The sequence below is a fragment of the Agelaius tricolor genome, unplaced genomic scaffold, assembly GCF_023055355.1.
Source record: "Agelaius tricolor isolate 1412-34295 unplaced genomic scaffold, bAgeTri1.0.p SCAF_1, whole genome shotgun sequence".
Lineage (NCBI taxonomy): Eukaryota > Metazoa > Chordata > Aves > Passeriformes > Icteridae > Agelaius > Agelaius tricolor.
In genome coordinates this window covers 16,397,561-16,422,682 of record NW_027269261.1, presented here as the reverse complement: position 1 = coordinate 16,422,682, position 25,122 = coordinate 16,397,561, and the positions used below count along the sequence as shown (strand labels likewise).

The 25,122-nt window shown below is 45.9% G+C and overlaps 1 protein-coding gene across 5 annotated transcripts in view; it reads right to left on the bottom strand.

The window, feature by feature from the left end:
• The window catches only part of MEIS1 (Meis homeobox 1), a 108,033-nt gene extending 84,274 nt beyond the window's left edge, over window positions 1–23,759 (bottom strand). Inside the window, exons 1-7 of one of the 5 annotated variants that reach the window (XM_071424981.1) lie at window positions 22,512–22,741; window positions 20,989–21,079; window positions 20,660–20,886; window positions 18,988–19,129; window positions 18,416–18,466; window positions 17,556–17,606; window positions 15,995–16,141 (exon numbers count right to left, since the gene is read on the bottom strand). In XM_071424981.1, the coding sequence (XP_071281082.1) occupies window positions 15,995–16,141; window positions 17,556–17,606; window positions 18,416–18,466; window positions 18,988–19,129; window positions 20,660–20,859 (591 nt within the window). In that variant the 5' untranslated portion in view covers window positions 20,860–20,886; window positions 20,989–21,079; window positions 22,512–22,741. Of the gene's footprint in view, window positions 1–15,994; window positions 16,142–17,555; window positions 17,607–18,415; window positions 18,467–18,987; window positions 19,130–20,659; window positions 20,887–20,988; window positions 21,080–22,229 lie in introns of all 5 variants that reach the window. The other 4 variants (XM_071424991.1, XM_071424953.1, XM_071424962.1 and 1 more) reach the window with 4 other exon arrangements.
• Between the last annotated feature and the right edge of the window lie 1,363 nt (window positions 23,760–25,122).

Sequence of the window (25,122 nt, the reverse complement as noted above, 5' to 3'; positions counted from 1 at the left end):
GAAACAAAAGAATTAAAGAGAGACTTCACTTATTCACTCATGTACAGCACAGATATTGTTGGTCATATAAATTAGTGACTGTAAAACAAGCTGAGATCTCCCAAAGTGAGACTTCAGAGAAATGTAAATTAATATAAATTAATCACTCCATGGCACAGGCTGGCTCATTCCAGAGGAGGGGCCCAGCCATGTGGTTGTGACAATACTGTATAAATAAGGATAATGGCCTTAGCAGCTTTTATCTTCCTCTTCCAAGCTCACCCCTGTCCTAAGATCGAACTGAAACTTTCTGCCCAAATCTTTGCAGACTCAAGAACACACAAGAAAATCAGGAATACACAAGCAAAGTAATTTCAGGATTTTGAGGCTGGGCTGTAAGTTCCCATGATTTAAACTGGTTTTGCACCACTGCCTTTCTTGTTGGTCAATAGCTTCTAGTGCCAAAACCATGGTCTGGCTAGTGACTGATTCGAGTCATGGTCGCATGACTGATTTAAAATAATAGAGGATTCAGGTGCCCTAATGCTGCACCACTTTAAGGGCAAAAGACCTTCTACAACATGTTTTATCTTAAGCAATGGCATTTGAAGTACATTTCCTGACCTTTGTTTTGGTTCTAAAGGTTGTGAAATACTCTGGTATAAGCAGGGGGGGAAAAAAAGAAAGAAAGAAAAAGAAGGAAATGAAATACCAAAAATTTGTGTATTTAAACAATTCCAGAAGCACCACTTGCCTTCTGTGACCATTATGAGGTGCTTCATCCACTCGGGGGATATGCTGGGCTGAAAAGCTCAAGCCCCAGCAGTTCCCAGTGCAACTGCCCCATTAAAAGGAGGAGCACATTTGATTGAGGTCTCCAAAGCAGTTATTGACTTGTACCGTGGTGAACATCAAGCCTTTATAAACAACAGAGCTACAGAAAAAATTATTTGGCTAATGGTTAAATTGGATATTTTGCATAGTATATAAATATCATTGCATATACTTACTATTCCAATCCAATTAGTTAACATTATTAGCTAACATAAGTTAACACTAATATAAAATGGGAGAAACCATTGCCTTCTGCTTATATTAAAGAATAAAACTGATTTTTTTTTCAGCACCAAGCATATGAAAGGGAAAGAAAAGCTTCGGGCCAAGGAACCAAAGGTTTGGCCATAAGTACATGAATAAAATAAATGGCTTTCTATTACAGGTGATAAAAATTGTACTCAGCATCTTTTGATATATATTTTCTCAAAAGTTTTGTGAGCACAGCCCTCTTGTGGGCTCATTTGTGTTTGTGTAACAACTGGAGATAGGGAACAGCTAATTCCTTTACCTGTTGGACAAACCTTCACTCCTCCAGGCTACCAGAGAATTGGCTGCAGGTATAATTCCCTTGCCCTGAAGGAACAGAGCTGCTGCCAGCAATTTGTCAGCATAATTTGGGCTTATTGTTCTTGTTCTGAAGTTTTATCTTATTTTGTTTTTCTAAATGAAATACTTATTCATCATGAAAAAAGTAATGTACTATGTTTGAAGTGTTCTTCTGATTTTCTTAAATCCTACCTTTTAAAAATTTTCAGCTGCATGAGGTTGAGGGTAGTGACCCACCAAGTTGGGAAATAGTTGTGCTCAGTACAGACAAGAACTTGAAGCAAAAAGTGGGGGCTGATTCATTAAGTTATGGCATCCATCTCCTCCTACAAACATAACATACCTATTTAGCAAGGATTTACTTTTTACATAGTTTATCCTTCTGGTTGTTGGCCATACTGATGTCCCCAAGCTCACTTGGGCAAAAGATTCAATACTGCTGCTGAATACCTTAAGTGTAAAATCCATAGAATGAATACTAGAGCTACAACTGCATGATAGACAGACCTGATCCTTGCAATGCACAAGTCTTATCCCTCTTCACTTCTGGAGGGAATGGCTAATAAGAATACTCAGGTAGCTTGTTCCCCATCCAGCATATAAGAAACCTTTGGATTTTTCTCTTAATTGGGAAGAAAAATACAAATTGATATAGAGGATTAAAAATACACTTTATAATACAGAAAATATAATGCCATATATTTCCTAGACTCTACACTATTGTTTATACAAACATAGAATTAGGGAATGGTTTGGGCTGGAAGGGACCTTAAAGATCATTTAGTTCTAACCCCTTGCCATGGGCAACGTCACCTGCCACTAGACCAGTTTGGGATTTTGGGGACCATGAAATCCAGACTCATGACTAACTTCAGTTTCTGAGAGTACCCACTTGCTTTGCCACCTGAACATCTCCTAGTGGAACTAACCAAGGCTGATAGCAATCCCACCTCCCAGCCTGCCAAAACCAACTGGGGACACCATACTCGATACAACCAAAACCAAGGGAGTCAGAATAAATTGTACATGTAGAAACTTCAAAATGCTAAAAAATAGATGCTTTTCAATGCCAACAACTCTTGCATAATCTGCTTCACGCAGCTTTGATTCAAAGGTGAGTTATTTTTAATAGAATAACAGCAAAGGCACAAAGATTGGGTTCAGATGGAAAAACAATCTTCCAAGAGATATAAGGGAAATTTCTAGAGAAATAAGGTCGTTGAAATGACAGGCAGGTGATAACTCCGCCTGCAACTAAGCAGAACAGTGAGGGTGACTTGTGCACAGATGGAAACCTTTGCAGCGTTAGAGGAGGCAAGGCCTAGCGAACTAAAAAGCAGAAAAAACTCTGCATGGAAGTCTCAGCCCTGACCTGGATTCCCTTCTTAGCCCCAGAAAAGTCGTAAGCTTTCTATCTTTAGTTTCCCCTTATTGCAAGTGAGGGTAAGACTCTTCTCTAACTCTTCACAGCTGCATAGGAAAAATAAGATATAAGCTGTCTTTATGCATGCAACACGGGAGACAAATTGATAAAAGGAATCAGAGTGGGTATCAACGTGAATACCAGAGAGGATAGAAAACTGGAAATAAATAGGACTTTTTCCACTGATTTCACAAGGCGAAGATTTTACCTGAAGGGACCAGAGGCACAACTAATATTGCATACTGTCAAAGGTCACCAAACCAAGATCCACCCAAAAACACCAGCGCTCTCCATTAGTTCTGCTGTCTCAGTGCTGACCCTACCCAGGTGTGGGGTGCACAACACCAACTGTGTACCCAGGGAGGCATCTCTAACACAGCACAGCCTTCTGACTCTTTCCTTACCCTGAAAGCACGGAGGAAAAGAGACCACGGCAGGGAGAGGAAAGGAAAGGGCCTGATAGTCCTAAACAGGATGAATGGAAAACAAGGTGATAGTGCTTTCCAAAGGAAAAAGAATAATTAGAAGCAGCAAACAGAAACCACAAAAAATAAAGGAGAATTAAATGGAGATCATCAAGACTGGGTGGGACATAAAGACAAAGAGGAAGGAGAAAAACCACAGTTCTTCTCTTCCAGAAGGCACCAAAGCCCTGTCAACTCTGCAGGGGCAAGACTTTAAAAAAACCCATTTCTGCATGTTAGTGTGCACACAGCGCTGCATGCGTTCACAGCTATGCAGAGCCCCCCTAGCCTGGACTGCATTCTGTCAGAGGCACAGCTCCAACACCTTCTGCCTATGCTGAAAGCAAACATTCTGCACTTGGGAAGTCATCTCCAAGGTCCTCCCAGGGGGGACAGCATGGGCAGATGGACTTTCCTTTGAGAAAGGGTTCTAAAAGCACCCAAGAAAACTTCTGGCAATAATAAAAGCAAACAGCTTTTAGACATGTAGACTTCAGGGTTTGCTTCTTGCACCGGAGGTTGCTGCATGTGGTAGCCTTGATAGACACCTAAACAGCAACAGCCTCAATCACAGTGGACCTTAACATTGCTCTTTTTTTTTTTTTTTAAATCCCAGCTCAACAGTGAACACTGCCTGCCCAGCCAGGTTAACTGAACCAGCTGATGGTGATGCAGGGTTTTTGTCTCCCATACAACAAACATTGACTAGTACTTTCTATTTAGAGCAACTTTGCATTGTAAACCTGTCTCCTACCTTTGATAAGAGACATATCACTAGATAGCATTAATCTCTGGCCCTTTTCTGACACAAGGAAACACAGCTTTGTAGTCAGGACACAAAAATCACTGCTCCACGTAGATTTTTTTTTTAAGTTTTCATATCATGCAGAAACATGCACAAAGTCAGCCCCAAACAATACCGTTATATCCAGAAACCTGCAAGTCCTTGAGGTGTGTTAGTCCTCCTTGGCTCCTACTACATTTAATAAGACTGGAGAATTTTCCACATCTTTCTAGACCAGGAAAAAGGTCTTCAGAGACAAATAAGAGTTTCCTGTTCAATATTTCATGTAGTGATTCCTCCAAAGGTGTAAACAGGAAAAGTGTCTCGCCATTTAGCCTGAAAATGAGAGCCTGCCATCCCTTCCCTTTATTGTGTTTATGTGTTAAAAATAATTTAGAAGGGGATCTGCCAGATGCTCAGGTACAAATGAGACAGCACAGGCTGTCAGATGACTGGCTGAGGTCCCAAAACTGGTCTACCCAGACAGACTTAGGCAGGAGGGAGACCTCAACCTCAGCTTTTCCCACCCTGTCCCTTCTGTCCCACCAGGGTCCCAGCAGGCAGCCTCAGCGGGAATCAGTGCTGCAGAAAGATGTGCTTTTCACCCTGAATATCTGGACTCAGCAAAGGTTTACTTACAGCAAAAGCTACATCTCTAAGCATTCCCCTTTCAGATTTTTAGGGATGATACCTTTTGGGTAGACAAAAATTACCCAATGGGGCACCCGCTGCAAATTTTTTTTGCATTTTTTTGCTCTGATTTCCAACATCCCATCAACCCAAGTGGGGCTTCTTAGGGAGGGAAGGCACAAGCACAGCCCTTGCTCTGCAACAGCCATGTTGCATTCCAGCTCCATCGCAAGCAAAAGCCCTGAGCTTGTGTCACAAATATCAAATGGTTTTTTTAGCTAACTGACAACAGACGCCATTCTGGAGTCAGCGTATTTTGATTACAGCACATTGTTTGCAGGATTCAAGAGCCCACTCGCCTTGCATTGTTGTTCAACACCAAAATTAAATTGCAGTATAATTAGCTTTGCTCCAGCTACACCTTTCTGTCTGGATGGATGTGATACCTGCAAAGCCTGTGTTGGGTATAAAATGTGTTCCTGATTATAAAATGTTTGCTTAATCTTGAGGGCACTGCCTTGTTTTTTAAGGCCATCTGCAAGTCACGCACTCCAGTACGTGCTGCCCGTTATCTCCAGAAGGCTTAAAACTGGAATCCCCGTGATTCACATTTTCCAACACTCATGGCCAAACCCATCCGCAGAGCAGCTCCTCCACTTTCTCCCATTTCACAACAAGCCAAATCTACAGCGCGGCAGAAGCGGCCGCACAGCCTGGCTCTGCAAGCCACATGCCAGCGAGCCAGTGGCCACAAAACACACCAAGCCCCAGCTGCGGGAGCCAGAGGCCGGTAAGCTCCAGGGGTGGTTTGCCAGGCTGAGGTGGCCGTGGCTCCCTAACGCCTCCACCCGCTCATTGAGGTGCGGCTTGGAAGCACAGCTAGCTGCCAGAGTCACACAAAAACGTTGGGCTGAGAGGTCTGTGTGGTCCCACTGCACCTCCCAGGAAGCTTTGGGAGTACTCAGTGGTGTCTGTAGCAGCATAAGGCTCATGGCATGGCCCCACATGGATCCATGCCTCGGGCCAGGCAGACCTTGGGACAGGCAGACCTCGGGACATGCCACTCCCTCACAAATGTTTCCAGTCAACCCCACAGCTCTGCTCTTTCTGCAGATCACCAGCAGCACTGCTACCTATTCCATCCACAGCTTCAGTTTATCCCCTTCCTTTAAATACTTTTTTAAAATGCTAATTAGCGGAAAATAGCAAAAAAGGCTAAAACCAAAGCATAAAGCCACCAAAAGCAAAGTTTACCATCAGCCTTCCAATTCAGCATAGTGCTTTCCTATGACACCAAACAGAAACATTTTGCTTTCTTGGCAACATGTTCTTCAAATTATCCACAGAGTGATATAATTACTATAACATATCACAGCTCATCCTTAAATACCTTCTATACATACCTTACTATCACTAGATGACATATAAATTAAGATATCAACCCTACCTGATGATAAGGGAAAAGCAGAAGTAGAAAATCTCGGCTCACAAGCACCTAATCGTCTCGCTCCAGAACTTCAGCGACAGACCTGAGAAGAGAATTCGCATCTCCCCTCCTGCCTCACACTGTCAGCAGAACAGCATTCCCCACCCCTGCCCCTCCAGCATTGCTATATCACTTCTCACCCAAAGGATCTCTCAAACACTTTTCACTGAGGGCCAAATGTCGGCTTGACGCGCACATGTGCATTTAAGAACAAAATTAATCCTCTCTGCACATACTAGTCATGTGCATCCCATCACTCTGGCTTTACAGAAAATAGTAATGAAAAAGAGATCCTTCACAGGAGTTAGATTAATGTAGCAAGACACATCTGTATATACCCTGCTTTTTCTACATAGCTGTGCCACGAAACACTGCCACGGGCCTCACAGACATGGGGAAAGCACAACGATGCTCCCACAGTAGGTGGAAGGCACGCCAGTAAAACTGGTTGCACAACAGGGAGGAGGGCCAGGAGCCTCCAGGGGTAACACAGCTGCAAAATCCTCCAGGCAGAGAGGGGTAAAGGAGGGAACGGCTCAAGCATAGTGCCTAAGCTGCCACCAGTGCACATGAGAATCTCATCCAAAGCATCCGTGCAAATATCAGGAAATGACAAGAAGCTGCCTGCCACTGACTCACACATGTTTGAAAGGCTTCTCTCCCTGTCACCCTCCTGTCACAGTGATGCCCAGCAGTGCCACTCAGCTAGGGAACCCCTGTCCATGTCAAATGCTGCCCAAAATGCCTGTGTGAACATGAGCAAAGGGGGGAGCGAAGCTGTGACTTCAAATTACCTCCTGGTGACATGGCTGTACCCATCACCACAACACAGCAGTGACACTACTCCCCTCTAACTCTGCACCACAGCACACAAGAGAAAAGGCATAAATCGCAAGCCACTGGGACATTTCCCTCACCAAAAAATTTGGCCAACTCTACCAATGCAAGGCAACTCCATGATGCAGGTGTGAGTGTAAGAGCTCAGGAACCAAAGTACCTCTGTGACTGCAACCCAAGAAGAAGAGTGCCCTATACTGGCTCAAGCCTAAAACCAAAGTGCCGCTTACTGAGTCTGCAGTATTTGTGTCCTCCCAAGGCTTCTAGCAAGGAGTTGGCCATGATTAATACTTAGCTCACCAGATAAATCCAAATATCAGCAAGCAGCCATTGACCTCCATGTGAGAGCACATGCCTCAGGTTGCTGCTGAGCACCATCAAGCAGGTGATATCCCAGCTGAGGTCAGGGACTTCCCTGCACACCCCACCCCAATGCAACAGGTACCACTAGCCCTACTAGGGGTCAAGAATTTATTGTGCACAGACCAAACCCTGCTTGCACTGACAGAGCTGGCCCAGGTTCAGTGCATGCCAAAACACCCATGAGACAATAGGTTCTACCATTTCTATTTGCACAGAGACTTGTAGCCCTGCACCCCAACAAAGCCATGGGGTTTAAATCTGCTCTTACCCTCCCTTCTCCTGAGAGCTACGCAGACTTAAATGGAGCTATTTAAAGCCAGTGTTAAAAACACCAGCAATGGTCTGACCTCAGCAACAAAACTAGACCAAAACCTAAAGGCCAAATGAATGAAAAGAAAATTACAAGGTAAAGTTTGCCTAAATGTGTGCCAGCTGCAAGACTCTTACATTACATCGATGCAGCTTTCCAAAGTTTAAATACAATATTTTTCTGTATTAAGAGCCCAGTAACCCTAATGGAGGCATAATTAGGCATTGATGCCGTGCCCATATGAGAGAAGCTTGAAAAACTTAAATAAATTGTGAATGGCAGGATTAATACTGCAGCTTTGCATTTTGTACAGCTGTTTGAATACAGTACACTGCCTGTGATGGCATCAGCTGTTGCTTTACTCTGGGTCAGTACTTCTGAAGTTAAAACAGGCAGTTCTTTTAAGCAAATAAAGAATTACCTTTCTTATTGTTGGCCAGTTTACTTCAGCAAAGAAGGTCTGGGTGCATATTTGCTTTATATTAAAATAACCAAAAAGAAAAAAAAAAAAAAAAAAAACAACAAAAAAACAGAAGTAAAGAAAGCCAAGCTGCAAACAACAAAAATAACTGGCCAAATACAAAGTCCGGTGATGCTAATAAGATAATTTTAATTCACTGCAATGGCCCTTCAGGATGAAGAACTAGGTAATGCAGTTTTGGAGATCATCTGCCCAAGTGGGAATATCATATAGATGCCTGGAGAGTCCTTGAGAAAACAGCTTACCTCAGTACTGACTGAAGAGGAAACACAATACTTTGGTGAAATAGAATTCTGTATTTCTAGGAAAGGCTCCAATAGCAAATTTCTTACTAATGCAAAAGCCTTGTAAATTTTATTATGAATGAAAGGGGCAATGGCAAGCGTGTGACATGCCACAGTGTAGGCACACATGGCCGAGTCAGTAAAAAGTAAATAAATAGGTTACTTATAAGCTCTAGAAGACACCTGAAAATATCTCTAACAGAAACTCAGGCTCAGTGAACTTCAAGCAAGAATATAAAACAGTTCCAAAACTATCTTACCTTTTTTTTTTTCCATCAGGTAAACTAGCTCTCCTACAGGCTAATATTCAATCTTGGCTTTCTTACTAGAAATATCAGCTGAAAAAAGTTAATCTAGATTTCTTCACTGTCTTTAAAAAATGACTTACCACTGGAGAGGGAAGAAATTATCTATGTAAGGAGCATGTCAGCCTGATGCCAAATTCACCTGGGAAACACAATACCCAAATCACCCTCCCCCTGCCTCACAGCCTGGCCAAGCCCTTGTCCCCACCACCTCAGCCAGATCCTTCCCCAAATCCCTGCCACCACAAAACTTTCCAGTTTCTTTCCCAGGCAGCATTAACGACAACATCGCTCTCGAGCTGCAGGAGCAGGAGGAGAGGAGGGTGCGGAGCCCCGGCTGGGGCAATGACAGGCGCCAGTGGTTAAGTGCTGCTGTGGAGATGAAACATGCCTAATGAAAAGCTTACCTAAAGCTCGTGGGGAGCCAGCGCCCGGCCGGCCCAACCTCTCCAGAGCGTCGGGCACGAGGCCGACAGGACGCTCGGGAAAGACGAATTAACTAAAAGTTAATGTGGATGTTCTCATTCAAAAGAAAAGTGGCCTACTCCAAAGGGGATTAGGCTAAAGTGAACTAAGGCCACTTTACTTCTGAATGAGAGCATCCACACAATAGTCCAATGCACTTTAACTAATGCACTTTAATTTTACACCCAATCAATTTGTCTTACCTCTCCTGAGTGTCCTTGTGTGGACAAATCCAGAGATTCATCGAGTTTTGAGGCCAGGCAGGGAACATTAGATCAACTCATCCCACTCCCCATGTGTTATGGGCCATTGCCTTTCACAGTTATCCCTTTATTGATCCCCAAAACTTATGGATAACCTCTGATGCAGGCAGGGAGGAAACATTTCTTCAATGGCCTGGATTTAAAGATGCTTGCAAAATAAAAGCCATTTGCAAAAAAATAAGTGGCCATAATTTTCAAGAGTCCATCCTCTTGCCAATACAAGAGGCCAAATTTGGGCAAAAATCCATCCTACTTCTCTATGCCCTGCAAGTTCATAAGAAAATGGCAGTCTCTGTATTATAACCCTTAAATCTCTTTTGTTTTTTAAATTGCAAACAGAGCCTTTGCCTATAGGGCAAACTCACTTTTTTTTTCTTAAATTCATCTCACCAACATGTAAATTTTCAACATTTCCCCAGACACCTACAAGAAATCTCAGATTCCCTTTTCCAAGACATAATAACCCCAGAAACCACTTGCTGCCTGCGCTATTGCTTTTGTACGCACAATGACTCACATGAGCCTGAAATCTCCACGTCGCTCTTTACGTCTTGGATATGTATTTATCAAAAATAAATAAATTAACCCACGACAGCAGCAACCAGTGAGGCAACTCAAGGAGCTGAGCTCTCAGGGGCAATGCGGTTCCCCTGTGCCAGCAGCTCTCTCACTAACAGAGACCATGCCCCCTCCGCCACTGCTGAGGGACTGAAGCTTTCCAGGGATCTCATCTAAATTAAAAAAAGGGAATCCTGAGGACACTGGCCTGATGGGATTCTGCTCTCACCTATGCTCCAGGTTACATCTCAAAGGGCAAAAATAAGTGAAAGTGAAAAGGCAACCACACTAAGCAGGCCAAAGAAGAGCTGAAGCAACTGTGGAGAAGCTGTATTTCAGACACATCACAGAGTATCAGCAGTGGGTTAGATACGGAGCCGTTAACCAGCACTGTAAATACACTCAAAGAAGGCCAAACACAAAACATGTGCTCTTTTAGAGCTACCTCCCTCTCCAAATATTGCTGCAGCTGCAGGAAAAAATAAAAATATAACCACTAATTATTACCAATTTGCCATATAAGTCAAAGCCTGCTCTGAGAAACAGAGCATGTGGAGAAGAAGGTGATATACCAAGGACGTGAGGTGACACTTCAGCGCACCCCAGTCTCTCCTCCTCTCACACAACCCTCACCAGGAAACAATTCCAGAAACCTTCAAAGACGTTCCTGACCAGAAACAACTCTCCTTTTTATTTTCTTAAACTTGTTTAGATTACACAAGATAGACCGTAACTGCATGCTCTCATGACCAAAAAACCCCAAATGCAGAAATGCAAAACAAAACAAAAGAAAGATTCCCTAATTTAAAGAAGCTGTGCCGGATTTTTAGCACTTTTTGAAGTAGTATTTATCAGCACAATGCACACTTACTCATTTTGATTGAGAGCAATATAATCTGATTTTTTTAAGGTCTAACATTGCCCACGCGGGGCTGCAGTAACCCTTCCGCATGCAGAGCCCATTACCTTTATTGTTATCTGTGGACCAGCAGCCATAGAAAAACTCAAATCCTCAGCCATAAATGTTAAACTTAAGGTAAAACTCATTTTTTCATAACTTTCAAGCCTCCAAGTTGCCCCAAAATAACAATCTATGGTCCCCAACGCAGCCACGGCAAGCTCTGGCTTACAGGAATGCCTTGGGATACACACACAAATGTTTAGGATCAGTTCTGAGGTTAACTGGGGTTTAAACTCAGCTCTGTCAGGTATGATGTTGAAAAGAATTCCCTCAAAAATCCAGGAATTAAACTATCCTTTACAACAAGACCTAACTTCAGTTTGGAAAACTTTACATGGAAATTATGCCTGAGCATGCAACTTCAGGAAGACACCCAGCTGTAAGGATGGCCCCTTTTGGGTTCTTGAATGATTAAAAAATAAAAAAGAACCCCAAGGATTCATGAACTGAAATAATAAACTAAAGAAAATATATTCAATCTTATATCTACACAACAATGTATTTACTCATTTAAAGAAATGGAGGGCAAATTTACTCACTTAAGAAATGGAGAGCAAAGAAAATCTTATTTTGCTAATACAATTTCAGCCAGGGTGTATCAGATGAAAACATGTCGGGAACAGAAATTAACGTATCTCATCTTCACATAAATAGCCTGCCTAACTGGGGCATGGTAACAACTCCTAAATATCACAGCAAAAAAATAATAAAAATTACTCGAAAACAAACAAAAAAAGGATTCACTGTCTCAAAGTGACAAATTCAGAGAAAGAAAATTAGATTTCAAGTCTTTTAAACATAATTTATTGGTCATCCTCAGTCGTACTTTGCTGTAACTCTTCTATTATGCAGAAATGAATTCTACCTTGCATCCTCTGTACCACATCTATTATTTTGATGCCTGTTCCTCCAATATGGGAGCACATACCCTAAAGGCAGCAATATTTTTAGCTCTTGTCTTTAAAACCATATATGGTTTGAAAGTACCTGTGAAGAAGTCCCAAAGTAAAATAGTATTTCTCAATAATTTTTTCCCTAAGGCACTATTGTTGTATTGGCTACAAGGTATAGCTAATATATTTGAGAATTTGGAAAGTTAAGTCAAGTCTAGTTGTAACCATTCGATGCCCTGAACAACTCTACCACTTTCGGCTATGTTTTTTATTGGATTCCAGTTTATGATTCTTTCTTTGTAAAGAACAAATTTTAGGTAATTGTTCCATTAAAAAAAAAAAAAGCTGCTGTCTATCTGCATTTTTGTTAGAGCAACTCCGCAACTGCACGCATTAAAATAAAATCTATTGCAACATAAATAGAGGAGTTGCTTTATTATATACGTGGGTATATATGTGATATATTATCGCCCAAGAAGGGCCATCTAAAACGTCACAGTTGCAAACATTTAAGACTGTAACAAAAATGACTGAGACTCCAGTATCGGTTTACTATCCTTCAACAATTTCCCTGACAGTGGACTCAAATAATGTTGAATTATGGACGTTTTTGCAGGAAGTCTTATTTCATGTTCATTTTTTGATCATTTCCCTCATAGCTCCTATAGGAATTTGGCTCTTCGCCGATTTGCCTTTAAAATTTTCTGCGTCTGTAATTGGCTTGTGCATTATTAAATCGCAATTTTTATCAAGCAATGCTCTAGTGGATGGGCTCAACAAGTTTATTTTCAGTAAGAAAAATACTGTTTTGTCCCTATAAAATCTATCTTACACAGCTAATGCATTTTACTTGTATGTGGTGGGTACTTTGTACCATGTTTTCTTTAAAGGACTTTCTAAAGGCATTTTTGTAGACACGCTCTTGTACGAGAATTTTACAGTTTGGACTAGAGCACCTGAGTGCCAAGGTAACATGGCTTCGAAAAAGCAGCCCCACAATAACAGTTCAGGATTACCTACGAAACTGAATTTCTCTAGTCAGACAATAGGCAGTCTTTGGGCTTTTTTTTTTTTAATCAGAGGGAGTTTTCCCAGACACATCACACAACAGCTGTGTTCTAAGTCTTTCTGGGCTCTGACAAACACTGAAAATTTAAACATGCAAATGTTTGAAAAGCTAATGATTAAAAAAGGTTTATTTTGAAACTTTTGAGGATGACTGCAATTCTTCAGCTAGGTTTATTGAAGTCCCGGGGTCTGGATGATTTTGAGTTCAGCTCTCCCCAGCAAAAAGCCCAGACTCCTGCCTTGTACTTGTGGAGCTGTGACGGTAAACACCAACTCTGCAGGTCGCACCCTGGCAGGCAGTGGGGTCGAGCCCGTGGGAGAAGGATGCTATTTTAGTGACCTAGTGCCACTGAGCTGGTTAAATCACTGAACAATGGTTAGTGTTATAGGGCTTTACTTTGCAAAATCTAGCATTAGTGTCATTGCTTTCTATTCCGGGGGGACTTAAAGGCACTGGCTTTGAGGGGCCTTTAGGGAAAGAATAAATAAGGGGAAACCAATAAATTAAAAGAAAAAAACACCCTGTTAACTGTAACCTTTACTACCACAATATAAGAAAATGTAATTAAATCCATAATAAAAGCTTTTACATACTTACTCTTTTACTACTCTCCCAAGCAGAGCGTGGGCAGGAGGGGGGCCCCACGCCCGGAGCCAGCCCCTCGCTTCCACCGCCCGGCCCTGCGCGCCCGCGCATCCCAGGGCCGCGCAGCCATAAACGCGCCCTGCGCAGTCACATCCTAATTAGCCGCCCCGGCGACCAGCACTCAACACCTTATTATTGAACCATTAGGGCCCCGATACTGCCGGCCGCGCCGGGGCCGGGTTTGGCACAGGAGTTTACCGGAGGGCGCGGGGGACTGCGCATCCCCCGGTAAACCCCCCGCGCAGCCCCCGCGCCGCCCGCCCGATCTCCCTGGTCTTGATCCGCTGCCTCATCGCCCGGGGCAGAGGAGGGCGGAAAAGCGCACTTTTGCACCTTTTCCCTTCAACATGGAAAGCAAAGCCCCGCTCCCGGCGCAGCTCCGCGGGTGCGGACGGGTGGGTGCGGGGCTGCGCGCCCCGCTGCCCGGAGTGGAGCCGGAGCGCCCCGGGGCGAGGCCGGGGCAGCTCTCGCACAAGCCGGGCGTGTCGGGGCCGAGCCCCGCGGCCCAGCGCGGCCGGCCCGCGCAGCGGGAGAGGGGACGGCGCAATGTCCGCGCTCCGGGCAACAAAAAGGGGGGCGCGGGGTGGTGGAGAAACACAGCGACCCCCAACAACCCCAAAACTGCAGCTCCATTTCTTTAGCTTTCACTTTAATAAAATAATGATTCGTTGGGAAAATGGGGTATAAATCTTCATTTTGGAGGCAATTAAAGTGTTGATTTCATTCGTGCCCCTGAGCAATTCTTGTAATTTGCTCAAATAGCTTTATGTACCCAGCACTCCAGAGCTTTTAGAAACCCATTTTCTAGTTAGACTTGTTGGATTACAATTTTATTCAACATCAGCGAGCTGAGCTTCCCTCAGCTAGACCCTGGCTGAAGGGTTCCCCTCGCTCTAAGGCGCTGCGTGGGGCCGGCGGTTCCCTGGAGCATCCTCACCAGCCCTGGGCACTTCCCTGCCACACCACCCTCCACCCACTCTGCCAAGCTTTTCCCCAGTACAGCAAAACTGGGTGGGGGAAAAAAATCCCTTCAAAACAACCTACCTATATGCACATAAACCCCTTTCTAAAAGTTCATGCCTTCCTTCAAGCCTGCCTCCCCTGTCACAAACCAACAGCCTTCGGCAGAGAGGAAAAAATATTTCACATACTGCCCACACTGCAATGCAACACACCTTTATGTCAGTGATCTATAAAATAACTCCCAGCTGACAGTGCCAGTGATAACAGCAAAGCAGCTGAGGAAACTCCTGTCTGCTTGGCTGCGCCTTGCTTGAACAAAAGGAAACCTCCAGAGTCAGGAGCAGATCACTCCTGACACTATATTTACGCAGCTGATCAAAAAGAAGAAATAACTTGGGGGGTTTCATCAGGGATTTCTTTTTTGTGCGTGTGCTTGAGGTCCCCTCTCTCACAGGCAAAGCGCTGCTACCCCTCGGTTCAGAGCAAACAAATGGACCGCGAAAACACCACCGTTTCACCCAGCTCGAGTAAAAGCCAAATCTCAGTCACTACCGTCATCCAGGAGCTTAATTTAGATCTAGACACCTTCTGCATTAGCCCCAAGCACTCTCATGGAAAGGCAAGGATCCCAGTCTGCACCCAGTGAAAGGAGGAGGGATGGGAGAGGGGACAGCCAACTCTCCCCACTCAGCTCACCCGCATTTCCCACCCCGCTGCAGCCGACATTAAAGTCTGAACCATCCCAAACAAAACCTGGCCTACCGTCACAGCCACGCAAGGCTTTGCTGGCTTGGCTTTGACTATATTTATTCTTTAAAGAGAGGGCTTGAAAATTTAAAAGATCAAGGTAAAGAATTTAAAACCTGAATCCCATTTTATTTTCTCCTTTTTTTTTCCTATTAAGTAAAATAAAATGGGCGCGTTTGCAGCAGGCAGGCGTGCACAAAGCAATGTTCACTCAAGTCTAAAAGCGTTCGGCCAAGGAAAACTGACAAGACGGACTAATGAACCGTAGAGACGGGAAGAAAATAGCCAGTATTTGCTAGATTTCAAACCCTCTCTGTCTTCTCTGGACCACCTATCTCGGATTTTATTATTATTTTGGTCAACAACTCCAGCCCTTCCTTCCCTAAGCTACCAAGAAGCCAGTGATTCACAGATACCACTTCTATTATTGGAAAAGGTAAATAAAATAAAGACAGAAATTAAAAGCGACAAGAAACAGGTCGAGTTTGCAGGCGATGCTTTTACAAGCTCATCTCGCCAGGTCGAATCTGGGAGCAAGCCTTAATGAAGCAATAATAGCCACATTATTCAAAAATTTTCATTTCGATGGAAATTTATCTAAAAGGGACTTAATCATATGCAAATAATAAAAGGAGGCGTAGTGACCCAGCAAGCGATCTGCATACAAATTTTAGCGTTGTGCGACATTGGCGAGATCATACCTGATCCGTTAGATTTGCTGATCTTGTTATGTCTTCGCTGTCCGATTTTGATCCGCCCTCTCTATCGTCTATGACCAAATCGATAGGCATTTTTCCTTTCAAACAGCTAATATACCGGTGGCAGAAATTGTCACATAATTCGTGTACCTACATTATGACAGAGGTTAAAAAAAAAAAAAGAAGAAAAAAGAAAAAGAAAGAAGAGAGGGGGGAAAAAAAGGAAGAAAATATAATCAGGAATAGATAAGTAAAATTGACAAGTGCAACCAGTCTCCCCCCTTCGCCCCTGTGACATCAAAAGTCCTAAATAGGGGAAACACACTGCAATTATCCCCCTGAGACCTCTAGACGCATCCAGAATTAGGAATAACTTTCTTTTCTCACAAAATAGAGATATCCCAGAAAATTGACAGTGACAAGATGATTCACAGGCTACAACATATTCAACACCCGTGTTAAATTCATCTGCTCCCGGAGCTGTGGCCATTAGAGAGGTGACCTGCATGGGTGACATTTAAGGTAAACTATTTAATTTCATCCAGTTATTTCATCATAAACCCTTTCCAAAGGGGTATGAGGACAGAAAAAAGGATTAAAAAAAAAAATCCACGTGCACTGCACTGAAATACATTATAGGCATCCATGCCCTGAAATCCCCAGTTGCTCTGGTAGACTTGTACCTGAGCTGCCTTTATTAATGGGCAGATTTTAACACATTTTGGTAGAGTGAGAACAACCTGACAGTTTCGGTTAGATAAAGTGACTGAGGCTCACGAGAAACTTTTCAACTATTTAAAAACCTCTCAAAATGTTTATTTTTAGGAGAAAGGGAATTCTCTTCTAGGCCAGCTATCAATGAGACGTAAAAAGTCCTCAGGAAACCCAGAGCGCACTTCCAATTTAATGTGAGCTCGGATGACACCGCCTGCTTAGAAATTAGCATTCTCCCTCCTAAGATTTCTAAAACAGCCAACAAAAAAATCCTACGTTCAGGCTGCAATCTCTTTCTTCTGCTCAGAGGTGTACAATATTCCCAGGAACAAGAGACAGACAGAACTATCAACTCTGCTTTGTCTCTGCAAAATGTTACAGGACAATCCGCGCCCCGAGCCTGACCTGCAGATGGCTCTTAAAAAAAAATAAAAAAGATTCCCCCCTTCCAACTAACTGCAACCGAAGTTCACCATCTCTTCTTCACCATCACCAAGAAAAAAACAATATCAATTCTTTTAATCACAATTTCAGGGGCTTGACTGAACTAACCATTTTGAGTCTCATCTGCGGCACCACAGAACTGCAACTATTTATACAAAGCCAGCAAAGTATTACAATGAACACAAGGCCTGGGCGTTCAAGAGCTCGGTTTTAGAGGCTGAAATTGTAATTAAACTGCGAAGAGAAATGGACGCCAAGATTGGTCTTGACACTAATTACCAGAAAGAAAGACATTTATGCAAATTTACCAGAAGCCTGAACTTCAGCAGTACTGAAACAGAGGAGGAAGAAAGGAGGGGGGGGAAGGTAGACAGAAAGAGACGGGGGAAAGAGAGACAAAAATTACCTTCTCTAATTCCAACAGATGAAACCTTAATACTTGTATGGCTTGAATCATCTGCAAAGACACAAACAACATGAGCATTAATCTCATTCCTGGATTTGGGGATATTTCCCACAGCCACCTCGGCCACACTTTGTAGCTTGACTTTTCTCTAGTAGTAAATAAAAAGTTGTTTTGATTTATGGCAATAACACTAAAATTTAATAGCGGTGGCTTTGTGCGCTGTTTAACAAGAAGCGACCTAGAGTTAACAAAAAAAAAAAAATCCCAATTGCAATGAAGCAACTGAATTATACGGATCATAAACATTTCTTAAAAAAAAAAAAAAAAAACAACCCTCTAAACACCACCATTGGCTCCTCACTTTGTGAAAGCGGGTGCAGGACTCCTACAGTGGAGGCAAAATATTTATCCTTAATGGGGGAAGGAAAGAAAGAGAGAAACGACCTCATTTTCAGTGAATTTGCCACTGGTGCATCTCCAGCCATTGTAATCCTCTCTGTTTCCCATCGAGCTGCTTAAAAGGTGCATGGAGGGGCTGGTTAGAGTGGAGATAAATCCACCACTCCTCTTGGGCAGGCAAGCTCACCATCAAGCCTGCCAGCTCCTCTTTGGATGGGGTTTTCCTTTATGTATATCCTTATGGGATTTTTTACTTCCAAGCAATTACCACACCATGTTTACTTGTAAATATAAAAGTAATCATTGCAACAATTATAATTTTTTTAAATCCACATGACAAATTTTCAATTTAGCACCACCAAACCACCTCTCCAGATGACACAGAAGTTTAAAAAAATAATAAATAAATGGGAAGGGAAGGGAGGGTGGGGGTGGGGAGAGGAAGAAGTGTTAACTCTTACCAAGTTATCCAGTTCAGGATTAGAGGAAAAGAGGGGTTTCTCTGCTCGGATCTAAATGTAAGAAAGGGGGAGAAAAATAATAATAAAAATTATTTGAAATATGGAAGCAGAAAAAGCAGACGTTATTATTTCTTGCTTCATTACACTGTCGGGTCCATTATGTAACCTTCCGTGCAAAGCCCTGACTGCTGGATTTAGTACATCAGCCAAACACTTGAGCAAGTGAATCAAATACACTGAAAAATACCTATGGAGCTTCCCCAGCAGAGCCTGTCCCGGGTCCCGGGAGTCGCGCAGCGAAACTCCCGGCCGGGCACAGACCGCTCCACTTTATCCATTTTTTAAGGGGGGTAGTAAATGCCGAGATTTCCTGATATTTTCTTTTCCTCGTGTTTTGTTTTGGTTGGGGTTTTGGGGATTTTTCTGTTTTGGTTTTTATGCCTCTTTCAGTAAGAGAGGGGGGAGGGGGAAACGCGCATCTTTATCTCAACAGAGACTTGTTTTTCTCGATACGATTTTTTTTCCCTCTTTTTTTTTTTTTCTTTTACTGTTTTCAACCCGGTTTTGCTGACCTGTTTGGCGAACACTGCTATGTCTTCATTGAAAGACTCAGAGGAGCAAACATCGCCTCCCGCTACCCCGGGCTCCCTGGGTGTGCATGTAGCTAATTCACATTTCTCAAAAATCAGTGCTAAAAGAGGGAACAGGGGGTGTCTGAAAGAAAATACAATAGTCACACACACAGAGGGGGGGAAAATATCATAACGAAACAAAAAAAAAAACCCCAAACACCACAATAGTTAGTCCCACAGCAGCGTGCATGGGGAAGGGGGCACCCACAGAGGGGGCTCCGGCACCCCCCGCCACCTCCCGCAGCGTCCCGGCCCCTTCCCACAGCCAGCCGGCCGGCAGCCCGGCATCTCCCCGGCCTTTCGGCACTGTCTGGCTGCAGAAATTGTTAATACAACCTTAGGACAAGCCAAGAATAAAACCTAAGCCGGTTCCAGCAGCCATTTTGAATTAACTTTCCTTGTCTTTAGGAAAAGAAAAATAGAAAAAATTAAAATCCCTGGGCATACACTTCTGCCTCTCATGCTTTTAATTCCCGCTTTCTGCTGGAGGACTTGCTGGGAGTGAAAGACGAAAAAACAAACCCAAACCAACGTAAAAGCATAAAAAGAAAGAATCCTCATCCAAATAAAAAAAAAAAAAGATAGAAGAAAAAGCCCTTAAACCCACCCAACAGACCTCCGACCCATTGGCCAAGCCGGGCTCGCTCCCTACGGCCTGCCCGGCCCCCCGCCCCCCGGGGCTCCGCAGCCGCCGACCCGCGGGGGAAACCAGGTGCTCCTGGGCAATCCCAGCCTGGAAAGCCTCCCCGAGAGAAAGGCAGCGTGGGCATCTGGTTCCCTTGCCCGTTTAATAATTTAAATAAATAAATAAGCGTGGGCGCGCACACACACGTATATATATGTATATTTATAACGGGGAGTTCTTTTTTTTTTCTCTCAGGGCTTCATACTTTTTTTTTCCCCCCTTCTGGGTACCATACACCACCGACTTTTAACCAACCCTTCAGATTTCTGATAAACCGATACAGAAACCGAACTCCATGAATTTTATTTTCCTCCCCCTTCTCCTCACTATCCTGAGAGTGATTTTTAAAGGCTCTTCAACTCCGCTTCAAACTCCAGCTAGGCAGATACATTTTAAAAGCATCTGTGCCCAACCCCTCAAGCTCCCATCGCAACGGCCTAGAAACTGCTTTACAAGTTGCCACACTGAGAAACATTCAATGCTGTCGGATAAAAGATTTTTAAAAAAGAAAATTAAAAGAAAATTTTAAAGTAAAAAGTCTTGAGAGAAGCAGATCTTGAGTTCTCTCAGCACAAGGAAAGATGAATAAAGTGGAAAGTTGGGCAAAGCTCTCCAAACTCCCCGCTCCAAAACTCCATGCACAGATTTACCACCGGGCACAGGTTGTGCCCTGGGAATATTATTTTCCGCCTCCTCCTCCTCCCGCGGTGATGCCTGCCGCCCCTCCAGCAAGCCCCTTTTTCCCCGAGCCCACGCGGCTCCCCGTGCCGGGGGGACCCCAAGCCTCTCCCCCCGCCTCCCAAAGCAGTAACAAAACTAAGAACGCGGCCCTTTTCCGCGCAGCGCTCCCCATCCCGCCCTTGCTCTCCTCGCGCTGCGCCCCGCTCCATCCCGCGCAGCTTGCGCGGAGCCCTGCGCGGCACCTACCCGTAGATGGCATCTTTATCTCTCTTGAGGGCGTCGTTGACGGAGGCGCCCATGGCGGGGGGCATGGCGTTGGCGTGGGCGGCGTGCGGGTACTGGTGCGAGTGCAGCGGCGGCCCGTGGTTCAGGTGGTGCACGGGCTGCATGGGGCGGGCGCCGTGGGGGTCCCCGTACATGGTGGTGGGGATGCCCACCCCCTCCATGCCGCCGTAGTGGGGCAGCTCGTCGTACTGCGGGGCAGAGAGAGCAGAGAGGCGTCAGGGGGAGGCGGGGGCAGCAGCTCCGCTCCCCTGTCCCCCCCCGGGGATGAGCCGCGATACCCCCGAGCGCACCCGGGCTCCGCCGCGCCGGCCCTGGGGAGAGAAAGCCGCCCCGGGTCGGGAGCAGAGGGGCTGGGCTGCTCCGGCTCGAAGCCCTCCGAGTCTGGGGCGGAGGAGAAATAACAACAACAACAACATTAATAATAATAATAATAATAATAATAATAATAATAATAATAATAATAATAATAATACTAGTGAAAAAAATCCCACCCTAAGTTCCCCGGCCCCCGTCCCCCCACCCACCCCGTGAAGGCAAGCGGTTCTCGGAATCCAAATTTCTCTCCGCTAAACTTTTTCCCGCTGATAAGAAGTCAGGTACCTCACCCGGCGAGGATGCAAAAACTTCAGCAGCAGTAAACAAAACCGAACCAAACCAAAAACGAGAAGGAGCGATTTGCGGATTTCCAGCAATTCCACGCGAACACGACTTTTAAAGCCGAAAAGCTGGAAACGTTCGCCCGGGCTCTCGGGATTTTGGGAATGCCTTTTTTTTTTTTTTTTTTTTTAAGGGTTTTCTTTGTTAAAGATTAAGGACCGAAAGCTACTGCGGTTCCCAGGCAGCGGGGGAAACGGCCACTTTTCATCTATTAAAAGCGAAGGTGTGAATAAACACTTTTAAAGATCCCTGACACTTGCTTGGACAGAAAGAGTAAAAGGCAAGTTGTCAGCAGAGGAACTTTCTTTCCCAACCAGCTCTCGGACGGCGGCAGGCAAATTAGGCAAGAAAACGTCTTTCCAGGGCTTTTCTCCTTCCCCAAATCCCTGTTCACCCGACTACAGATGATTTATTTTTTTTTCTCAAAACTCCATTTAGGACGTAGTTAGAAGAAAAGAAAGAAAAAAAAAAGAAAAAAAAAAGGGGGGAATCGCACCCAAAATAGAAACAACAATACACATGGCAGTGAATGTTTGTAACCTCCAATTCAAATTAAAGTCACTTTCTTTCTAAAAGAGTGGGGGGAGTTTGCCCTCTGCACTGCACCTTTTGGGATAGAATATATTAAAAAAAAAAAAAAAAAAAGAAAGAAGGGCGAGTAAAAAATCAGGTAAAAGAAGAAAAAAAAGTTGTGCTTACTCACAGCCAGAACTTATCTTCTGAAAATGAAGCGGTATATCATCACTAACACAGCAAAACGCTCAGAGACATGCACACATTCAAATATTTCAAGCACTGGTGATTTTTAAAAAGACATTGGTAGGACTAGAGCTACAAAACCAACAAATAGAGAGGCTCGGACATATTCACTTACATGCCTGCATGTCATTAATGTATAGAAAGCTTGCCTCTTCCCTGAGAGCTCCGGGATGGGGAGTAAAAGAACCAAGAAAATAGCAATATACATAGGTTTTAAGCCTACAAGTACAACTGATAAATCCTACCACTGCAGGACACCGCTTTGTGCCCCTACTCCAAAAAGGAGAAAAAAAAAAAAAAAAGAAAAAGAAAAGAAACTTTTTTCGCAGCGTCTCTGTCAGCCACATTTCAATATTATTTCACATTTGAAATCCATTTTTTTTTTAATCATACGTACCCTTTGCGCCATCGGCCTGCTTGCTCCCTTCCTACTTCAACTTCTAATATATCCTCTTTAAGGCCAGTGTGAAAAGAAAGAAACACGAAGTTCCCCCCCCTCACCCCCAAAAAAAGGCAAAAATCCCTTAGCGTCTCCAGCAATGGAAGCAATCGAGTAAAATCTTCAGCTTGCTGGATCTCAGCGAAGCGATACGGTAACTCAGCATTAAAAAAAGGAGAAAAAAATAAGAAGAAAAAAAATCAACTCTCCCTCCTTCCTTCCTTCTTTTTTCTTTCTTTCTTCCCTCTCTCCCTGTCTCTCTCTCTTACTCTCCCCCTCTCGTTTCCAAGACAGCAGCGGGGCGAAAGCAAATATCCTTTCCCCAAATCAGTTTTTTTTCTCTTTTTTTTTTTTTTTTTTAAAGTGCCCCTCAAACCCAACTACCAAGTCTCATGGCTTTTTGCCACTCCGGCTGTCAATCACAGGCGAGGTTGTCAAGGTGGTGAATGACTGATGATGATCCGCTGCGTGTGCTCCCACCGCGCAGGACACCGCGAATGTTAATTTTCGAGTGCGCTCACCCAAAAAAAAAAAAAAAAAAAAAAAAAGAAAAATGAAAAAAAAAAGAAGAAAAAAATTTAGAAAAAAGTAAAAAAAAATTAAATCGAGGGAGGAGGAAAAGGAGGGGGAAAAATTAAAAATTAAAAAGGCTCTCTAACGCGCCGTCTCTCCTTTTATTATGGTTATTATGATGATGATGATGATGATGATGGGGGGCTTTTTTTTTTCGCTCCTCCTCGGATCGCTCCTAATTCCTCGCCGGCGCCGGCTCGCTCTGCCCCTGCGCGGCCGCCGGGCGAGGCTGGCGGAGGCGGGCCGGGCGCGGGTGCCGTGCGGGGCGGGCGCGGGAGGAAGGGCAGCGGGGCGGGATGGCGGGGGGGGGAGGCGGGGGGAGGCGCTGCCGCCGCCGCCGCCGCGGTCCGAGCGCTGCCGTCCGTCCGCCGCCGCCGCCGCCGCTCCGCCCGAGCGCAGCGCAGCGCCGGGCTGGAGCAGACTGCGGGAACCCGGAAGTAGTGGTGGCCATAACAGGTCGCGTCTTACACAATGCGCTGGGCGGCAGCAACTCCGCCACCGGCGCAGGGGGGCGCGCCGCCCGCCCCGCGCCCGCGCAGCGCCGCGGCTTGGACACACCGCCCCCTCCCGGCCCTGCCCTCCGCGCCCCCCCGCGCGCGCGCGGACGCCGCGTCCGCCCGCCCCAGGCGGCCGCGGGGGCGCTCCCGTCGCCTTTGTCTGGCGGCGCCGCCGCCCCGCGCAGCGTCCGCACAGCGCCCCGGGGTCGCGCCGCCGCCCGCCCCTCGCTTCGTCGCCCGCCTCGCCAGGCGCCCCCCCCTCCCCGGCGGCTCCCCCCGCGGCCGCCGGCCGAGTGAGCTCACCCGGCCCCCGGCCGCCGCCGCCGCGCCGCCGCCGACCAATCAGCGCCGCGCCGCCCCGCGCCGCGCCCCCATTGGTCCGGGCGGGAAGCGGGGCTCGGACCGGCGTGCGGGGGGGCGGGGGGGGGAGCCCCCCGTCCCCGTCCCCGTCCCTGTCCCTGTTCCCGGCCGTCCCCATCCTTATTCCCATCCCTATCCCCATCCCTTCCGCCGAGCTCCGCCGGCGCGCTGTCCTGCGCGGCGCGATGCCCCCCGCCGGTGCCTCCATCCGCCGAGCCGGGGGTCCGCTCCCTTGCGTTCAAAAGCACAGCCATCCCTCCCCGCAGCCCCGCCGGTCCCCGCCGGCCTGGGAGCGGAGAACTCGCCGTGCCCCTTCCTCCCCTACCGGCGGGCCGGGCTGCGCCGAGCCCCGAGCGGGCGCTTGCGGGGACAGCTGCCCCGACACTATCGCATCTTCCGCCCGGGCAGCGGGGCGGGAGACGCAGAGCCCCCGGTACAGCGGTCCCGACTGAGCTGCTGGGGGGAACGGGGAAGTGACGGGGGAGTTCCTCTGGTAAATCCCCTGGGGCAGACGGGACGCTGCTCCGCTGCTGCCGGATCCCCGGGGGCGGTGGGGAGCGGCTCGGCCCCCACCGCCACGTCTCAAACTTCGGGGAAACGCGTTTCGATCCCCCCCTCCCGCCCCTTTTCCGCTAGGACCGGCTTTTTATCCCGGCGAGAGAAATCCAGACCTCTCAGGTAAGATCCGTTTTCATGCACTGACCCGCACCCACCCACCCAAGCCAGGCGCATGGGGTTCATTTCTCTGGCTATTTCCCCGGGGAAAGGCGCTCGGTTACGATTCCCCATCGCAGCGGTCCCTTGCAGGGGTGGCTGTGACCCAGCTCCTAGGGACGTGTTTCCTCCTCTTCCCATCCTCTTTTCCTCCCCCCACCCATGAAAAAAAAAAAAAAAAGAAAACAAAAAAACCCCCAAAAGACCCTTTTTCAGCGTCTCCACTAGGCCTTTATGAGCTTAATTCAGCGCAACTCAGACCGAAACACTTTTACAATGTAATTACAGCCCTACAAATTGTTTGCCCAAACCTCATCCTGGATAAGGATTTTACAATTAGCAAACAGTTATTACACTTAGGGCTCGCTGTGACGAACTACTCAGCTCGCCTCTCCGCCTCTGAGAGGCCGGCCAGAAAAAAGAAA